The sequence below is a fragment of the Etheostoma spectabile genome, chromosome 16 (assembly GCF_008692095.1).
Source record: "Etheostoma spectabile isolate EspeVRDwgs_2016 chromosome 16, UIUC_Espe_1.0, whole genome shotgun sequence".
Lineage (NCBI taxonomy): Eukaryota > Metazoa > Chordata > Actinopteri > Perciformes > Percidae > Etheostoma > Etheostoma spectabile.
In genome coordinates, this window is record NC_045748.1 from 20,008,513 (window position 1) to 20,016,725 (window position 8,213).

The following is an 8,213-nucleotide window of genomic DNA, read 5'->3' on the forward strand; positions in this document are numbered from 1 at the left end:
ACACACACACACACACACACACACACACACATACATACATCAGACACCCAACTACAGAGTTTTTAAAGGAATGCAGTAAGGATGAATTTGTCTTTTATCTCCTTCAGTGATCAGAACAGGCGGTGTCACATAAACATCATTACACTTCAGTCAGACAAACTGTAGACACTCTGTCCTCTTACACTGCAGGAAGGAATTTAAAATGTCCCTGAACACACTAGTAAGGAAAATTTTCCAAACTGCATATGAAACATAGCTCCGGGGTGCCTAGGTAGCTCACCTGGTATAGCGTGCGCCCCGTGTACAGAGGCTCAGTCCGCAGTGCAGCGTCTGCAAGTTAAATTCCGACCTGCAGCCCTTTGCTGTATGTTGTTCCCCCCTCTCTTTCCCCTTTCATGTCTATGCTTTCCTATCAATAAAGGCCTAAAATGCAACAAACAAAACTCCTTGGCTGTATTTTTAATCACACTTGATTGATGCAGTACTGTATGTAATCTGTGATGTGTTTGATTACACAGACATGTTTAGTTTGTGGTGAAGACCTAAATCTGTTTACAGCTCTAAGTGTACATTCAGACCAGAAAAAGCGATCCAGTGATTTTCCACAGTGTCGTGTGGCAGTGGGAGTGTCACTGAAATGGTCCATTTGTGTTGTCCTGTTGTGTTCTTCAGCCCCCCAAAAGTAAAAAGCTGGGAGATTCCCAATGATGTAAATTATAAATTATATGAGATATGATACAACAGGACTCCATCTGGAGAGGGAAAACAAAAGTATTGGAAGTCCCTTCCTAAAAGACTAAACTTGTCTTTGTGTGTTTCAGGACTCCCCTCCAGGTGATGTCGTGATGTTTGGGGTCCATATATCTGAACCTGGACATTACTCTGTGGCTGAGGACAGGTATGCCACACCTCCATTCAGACCAAGTGATCATGTGACCAAACAGCTGATGGCTCAAATTTCAGACCAGGTTTTTCTTTGTGGGTTCTTATAATCATCCATCTGTCCCTTCATGTCATTATGTTTCTTAGTTCAGTTCAGTAACCTCTATTAGCATGTATAAAGCAATAAAAGGTAGACTGTGTGTGTGTTTGTGTGTGTGTGTGTGTGTGTGTGTGTGTGTCTTTTTGTGTGGTTTAGGCTCTTTGCTATTTTAAACCTAACTGGTGCCTTATGAGTCTGTGTGCCCATCAACTGGCACCATAGAGAGAGTGAAGGACAGGAAGTGAGGACTGAGGACAAGGAAGGAGCGGAAAAGAAAGAGAAGAGGGAGGAGGTAGAATAGGGGGAGATGGAAAGAAGAGGAATGGGGAAGTTGAAACAACAGAGGTAGGAGGTAAAAAGAGAGAAAGTCTGAAATTGAATTCCAGGCTGCTTTACGACAGACTTTCTGAAAGCTACTGGGAAGGAATGTCCCTTGGTATGAAAGTTGAAGATGAAGGGAAGGGAAGAGGAGGATGGAGGAAGGTAAAAAATTAGACAAAGAAGTCAAGAGTTCAGATGACAGGAAAGATAGAAGAAGAGAAGGAGTTGAGAGGAGAGAAGTTCACTGGAAGGAAGAGAGAAAGGGGAGACAGAGGAGTGAAGAAGGGAGAAACTGAGGAATTTCTGACACTGGCACAGACACAAAAAAATAAACAAAGTACCAACTCCAGTCCGCAGGGATTTATTCACTTAAAACTCTTAAATATGTTTACTCTCAAAATGTCATGGACAGAGGTCACTTCAGGAATTCTGTGGTTGTTTACACATATCTGTCTGATGCTTGAACGTAACCAGGAAAATTAATGCACTGTTACTGGCTACTGAGCAGCCCATAAGATCAGAAATTTGAATGTTCAAAAACTGGATGGTAGTAAATCGTATACATTACGTATTGAAAGACCCATAACACATTGGTTTGTTTTACTACGAATTGCATGTTCATTACTGTTATTTTCCAAACTATCCATCAGTTTCTACATTGTTTACCTTACATCCAGGCAGTGCTCTGTGGAGAGTGTACTGCCATACTACAGTGGTGCTCATAAGTTTATGAACCCATGCTAAAGTTGAGTTAATGCAGTGCGGTTTGATGTTGTTTGGGAAATGCAAAAGATATCGTTAAATATATACCGTAAAAGAAGCATACATTGGCTTTTGCTGCTCTAGCCGCTGGCCTCTCCTCCTCTCACACTGATCACTGACTGAGCAGACCAGAGACAGAAAGCAGCAGAGGTTTGGCACCTAAAATGTGAAATACATCTCAGACCCACAAAAATGTGCAAAGTTGCACCACTTTGGCGTGTCTTTGTCTTTGAACAAACAAACGACAATTCACGAATTTAAGGACGTTTCAGAATCCCACACATGCATGCACATTGAATAGCTGAATTGCTAGTCTTGTTTTTATGGATCCTGTTTGGTCAGAGTTAACAAATTTTGACATTTGAGACTGGAAAAGATAGGCTAGGAATTTTGCAAGATTTTTATGTCAGTGTTAACCCTCTGAACCCTAAGGCCATTTTTACAGTTCATTGTCCGTCTGGATTTATTTTATAAAAAAGCTTGAATTGAAATAGACTTAAAATTAGTCATTGAGGCAATAAACTCATTATAAAAATGTTTATGGAAGTAATAAATCAACTAAGAAATAGGGTCATTTTAAAATCTGTCTTCTTTTTCTTATTTATTTCTTTTTGCAACCAGTGCAGTCACCCCCTGCTGGAAATTAGATAGAATGCAGGTTTAAGGCAGGTTGGATAACACATCAAATTGTGGAGGAATAATTGGAAAAATGTGTACACAAAAGGGAAAATTCACACCATGGCATGCCTTAGCGGAGGTCTCTCTAAGTGCCCTTCTAATTTTGTCACAACTTTGTAGTAAAGACTAAAATGTGACCATATTCCCATAGTTAAATTATGTCAAATGAACTGCTCTCTAAATCTGTCTTTCTGTCTCTCAGACCTGCAGAAGTCCAGCTATCAGACGGCCTCATCTCTCCTCAACACTCCCAAAACAGTCAGAACACCGTCCAGTCTGCAGGACCTTCGCAAGGTGAGCAAAATAAAAATAAAAGACACTCACTATCATGGGCAGATAACAAATATATCTGCTAGCACTGTGAGTCCTCTGTGACCCTTCCTTGTGTTCTGATCCTAGACCCAAGCTCCTCCCACACTATTGTCACTCGCAGAGAGCGACAGAGGAACAGTGAGCGCCAACGAGTCCCCAGCACCTCCACCTTGGCAGCCTCTGTTGGCCTGCCCTGCCCTTTATCCCCACCTGGGACTCAGAACCAAGGAAGCACTGAGTGGCAAGCTAGCAAGAGGCTAAGCCAGGCCAACCTAGATGCCATCACCTTCCCAGGCATCCCACAACCCAGCACATGTGACGGGGATGGCGTTACTACTGCTGGCTACAATGAAACCCTGGTGACGGACAGACAGACAAGACACAGTTTGAGTGACACCAGCATATTAGAAGACACGGCAGAGGACACATATGGAGGGAGAGCCTTCAGCTTAGAGATGAGTGGAGGGTGTTCTGCAGAAAACGCCAAACCAGTTGGCCTGCCCCATTTCCAGCTTGCATCCCCACTTAAAGGGAAGGACAGTGGGAACATTGTGTTGTCTCCTCCCCCATCATCCCATCCGCCCATTCCCCAGCACCTGTCCTCTCTGCGAATCTCTGAGTCCAGTCTCTCCAGCTCCATTGACCAGCAGCAACCACTAGAATCCTCCATAGGCCTATTACAGGAGAACTTTGATGAGGTCTTCCTCCAAAATCCTGCCTCTCTGTCACCTCCTCCACTAATCAAAGAGAGAAGCATCTTGGAGGACTTCCCTACACCTCCTCCTCCCTTCCTGGATTTGGAGCAGGAAGCTGGACACCAGATTGTGGAAAGGTTCATTGTAAAATATTTTCATATTCAAACCTGAATTTAAATATATTGTTGATGATTTTACCGGTTCTTTCTCTTTTTCCATTTATCTGTTCTCTTCCCTGTGTTTAGTCCTAGCATGGATTTCTTAAACAACCCCGTCCTTTCAGCCAGAAAGTCATCCCTTCATTCCCCTCCAATGTTCCCTTCCTCCTCCTTCTTTCCTTCGCCTATGTCCATCCTCCTTCCTTCCCCGAAGCCACAGCCCTCCACAATCACCTCCATCACCACATCCACCTCAACCAAGGACAGCCTAGGTCTTGAGTACCAGCCCCTACCCAAGAGGGAAAAAACATCTGAGGAGCTGAGAGTGGAAGTGCTGGCCCGGCAGCTGGTGGGTACCTGGAGTCAACAGTTAATTTGACTAAAGGTTGCTTTATCTAGTTTGGACTCTACCTTTGTCAACATCGTTGTGACTTTACCTTTGTTTTTGTACCTAATTCTGATTCTACCTTTGTTGTCATACGTGATTCAGACTTCATTGTCCTTCCTAGTTCTGACTCTACCAGAGTCTAATCAGTGTCCCTAATTTTTCCTTCTTCCTTAGCCTTTTCCTACCTACATCTGACAGTCTTTGTTGTTGTACATGGTTTATACTCTGTCTTTGTTTTTATATATAGGTATGACTCTGCCTTTGTTTTCGTAGCTAGTTCTGACTCTACTTTTGTTGTAGAATACTGTTCTGAATTTCTTGTAGTACCTAGTTCTGACTCTACTTTTGCCAGTGTACCTAGTTTTGACACTACCATTGTCATAGTACCTAGTCCACGTATTCTCCTGAACATGTTGGGTATTGTCACTGTGTGGTGTCTGCTGTTTCAGAGGCTGTCGCAGTTGACTTTGGCTAGATCTGACTTCACCTTTGTTGTCTTATATAGTTTGATTCTTCCTTTTTCACTGTATCCAGGTGTTGCAGGATCGCTCGTTGGCTCCCCTCCTGGACACTTGGGGCAGTAAATCCACTGTAGAGCTCATGGAGGAGATTTTTCCAAACATCAGATTGGTTGGTAAATCACCATGGCAACGAAGGGGCAGTAGCAGATTGGAGGAAAGGTAATTCTATCATGTGTTTTTGCCTTTGAATATTCTTAAAGATGTTATGTTTTAAATACACTAAGATACTGAGTTTTAGCATCATCAAAACACTCTTTGGTTTGTGAATATTTTGATTATTTTACTCTTGTTATTATTTTACTTTTATTATTATACTCTTTGTGCTTCTGATTAAATCTTGCTAGTTTGTTTGTGATGTAGATGTACAGAGGACTTTCCACATGTTACTCAAAATGCAAATCTGTGATGATTACTACTGCTGTCACTCTCTCCACAACAGCGAAATATGTAAATGAAGTACAGTGGATATCAAATAGAAACAATTGAATGCACTAAACATCACAGACTGAAGTTTGGAGGAGTATCACATTGAATTCCCTTCAAAGTGCTTTACATAACCATATGTAACACAAGGATAAAGACCTTTTATCTTGAGTGTGTTTATTTAGCCATTAGACCAACATTACAGAAGGTCACTTCATGCATTGTAGTTTTGTAAGTTTAACATGGATTATAGGTCAAAAATGAACAAGTACTTATGTCCTTTCAATTTCTTAAAGGTTAAGTTGTTGCCCATAACATGCTAACATTCTGTTAATGATTGCTGATTGGTCAGTGAAGGACTGATTACAACCAGAGATCCCACTTGATGGCCTCCGAAGAGTGAATGTTTCGGCGTGGTCTTTAAAACATTAGCCAACTTCTTTCTAGCACGTGTATTGACAGGGAGAGCCTAACCTGTCAGTGTTGTTGTTTTGTTCTCGCCTTGAAGAAAAAAGGAAGTGACTCAGAGCTCGCCTTAAAGAAATATCTCATGTCGTCATTGACAATTTAAAAGGCTTTTTAGAACAAAAAAGCGACTTTAAAAAAATCCAACTCCCAGCAGTGTGTTTTTTCTTAACGTTCAAATTACTAGACAAAAAATTATATCCTGAGAAAAGTGGATTTTTGAGGAGTATAGCTCCATAGTCTGACAAGCCAGACCCAACGGGAACTCACCAGAACTGACCTATTTGCCGCTAGGGCCCGTCTAGTTTTCTAGGCTACCATAGAACTGCATTCATTCTGCATCACCCCCAGTGGAACTCTGGTGGAATTGCAACCAGTTCAGAAGTAGATTTATTTAATCATTACATTAATCAACATTTCTGTACATTTTTCAACTGTAGTCCTTGTTTCAAATGTAGTCCTAGTTACCTAGAATGCATGTCTTTATGGTGGGAAGAAACCAGAGCACCCAGAGAAAACACGGGGCAAACACGCAGAAAGCCCCAGAACAACCTAGATTCAAACCCAGAACCTTCTTGCTGCAAGGAAAAAGTGCTAACCACTGAACCACCATGCTGCCAGCCGGTATCAAGACAGTGGAACCACTTCTTATTAGAAATTTGAAATTTGTTGTAGCCTTTAAAGTCTTTGGCATCTTGAACGTGTTTTGGTTTGTTGGTGAACATGATGTTCAAGGAAGGAATGTTTCCTCATTAAAACAAAGGCAAACAACCATCAATTTAGAGCCATCATTTCCTCTGTTATACATCAGTCAAGTCAGTTGCAGTGTTTTAGCTTTGACCTCGGTGAAACATATTCTGCAGCTATATTGATTTTAATGTTGCCTATGTACTGTACAAGTATTTTTTCCCCTATGTTTTAAAGTTGGAATAGATGTTTTCTTTTGTTACTGTTACCGTTCCTGAAAATGAGTATATTTAGTTGTCAGGCTTTGTTGTCCAGGTCATGGCAGCAATTACATTGGGTTCAATCTTGGATGTAGCTGTAGCTTCTGTGTAGGAAGATGACGTCCCCATTCTTAATCCCATCTACAAAGATCTAATTCTTTTGAATTCTTTCAAATACTTCTCCAATCATCAATGAACAGACCACCAGATGCATTGGAATTTGCTGGAGGTCTGGAAACCGCTTTCTTTGTGTTGGAATTTTACATTTGGTGGATTAATTAGGACTATTGTTAACTGCTCCTCAGATCTCTGCTGGGTAAATTAAGACAGCTAACTTGAACGTACAGAAGTTTTCCCTTTCACAACTATTTTGCAGCAGCTCTGTGCGGAGTGTAGCGCTGCATATAACGATTCTGAATGGTTTAAAGAGATTCCATTAAACCAGAGCAAGTTTTCCTGCTATCCCTGAATGCTACGTGGAGTAGACAGGTCCTCTTTCAGAGCGCTTTGAAGGTGGGTCTGGCAAAGTGAGACTAAGCGTTGAAGTTAGAGGGTGTTGGCATTGTCAGCCAGGACAGGAGAGACAAGACAAACCTGATGTTTCTCAACAACAAAGTGTGGAAAGAACCACATCCACTGTGACTATTTCATTAAACTTCACTACACATAAAAATCATAAAAGAACTGTGGATTAATAAAAAAACAAACATTACTGATCTTAGTTGTAAAACCAACTGGATAAAGGTTTTTAAATTCCACATGATTAAAAGGCTGAAGTCTCTGTCCAGAGGAAATATGTAAATCATTTTTTTACTGTCCTTTCTTCTAACCATAGCAGATGAATGTCCATATCAGTGTGTGACAGAGTGCTTCCTGCAGTCTAAACAGCTAAACAACGCTGACACCTAGTGGCCAGAGATGGATAGTGATACAGCAGCAACATTAACTTTTATTGTGGACTTCTTATCATAGAGGCCCCCTCCCAATCTGATCTGTTTTGTTATTTAAATCCATATTTTCACATCAAAAACAACAACAACAAAAAAGTTTGTTTAAAAGGCTATACTTGAGGGAATTTCTTGATTAGTTTTTCAACGTGTTGTGTATCTAAGTTATCCTGCTCTTTATATCTTCATTACTTTGCCTTTTCTGTTGCTTTCTATGTGATTCTCTTTCATTTTGCTCTATTTACTGATCTTGAAAAACATATCTCCTCTTGGCCTTAAACAGCAGCAGTGTGAAAATCTAATTAATAAAAAGATCTTTAGAAAATAGTCATTAAAATCATTTTCAAAATAAAAATGTAGGTTACAGACATAGACTTTTATTGATCCCACAATGGGGAAAATTAGGCTACTTGTCACAGCAGCTCAATGAACCACAAACAATAAGAAAAATACACATTAAATATAAATAGGATAAAAAATACAGAGTAAAATAGGAAATAAAGAACATTAGGAGAGAGTAATGGTAATATGTATACTGAAACACATTTATTTACAGGTGGAGCAATATATATATATATATATATATATATATATATATATATATATGACTAGAC

At 40.4% G+C, this 8,213-nt stretch overlaps 1 protein-coding gene across 4 annotated transcripts in view; it reads left to right on the forward strand.

Annotated features, from left to right (window-relative positions):
• shroom3 (shroom family member 3) overlaps positions 1-8,213 on the forward strand; it is a 122,527-nt gene that overhangs the window by 101,459 nt on the left and 12,855 nt on the right. For all 4 annotated transcript variants that reach the window (XM_032540308.1, XM_032540307.1, XM_032540309.1 and 1 more), the window contains 5 exons: positions 822-898; positions 2,946-3,037; positions 3,143-3,887; positions 3,996-4,257; positions 4,831-4,976. In XM_032540308.1, coding sequence (XP_032396199.1) covers positions 822-898; positions 2,946-3,037; positions 3,143-3,887; positions 3,996-4,257; positions 4,831-4,976 — 1,322 coding nt within the window. The remainder of the gene's footprint in view (positions 1-821; positions 899-2,945; positions 3,038-3,142; positions 3,888-3,995; positions 4,258-4,830; positions 4,977-8,213) is intronic.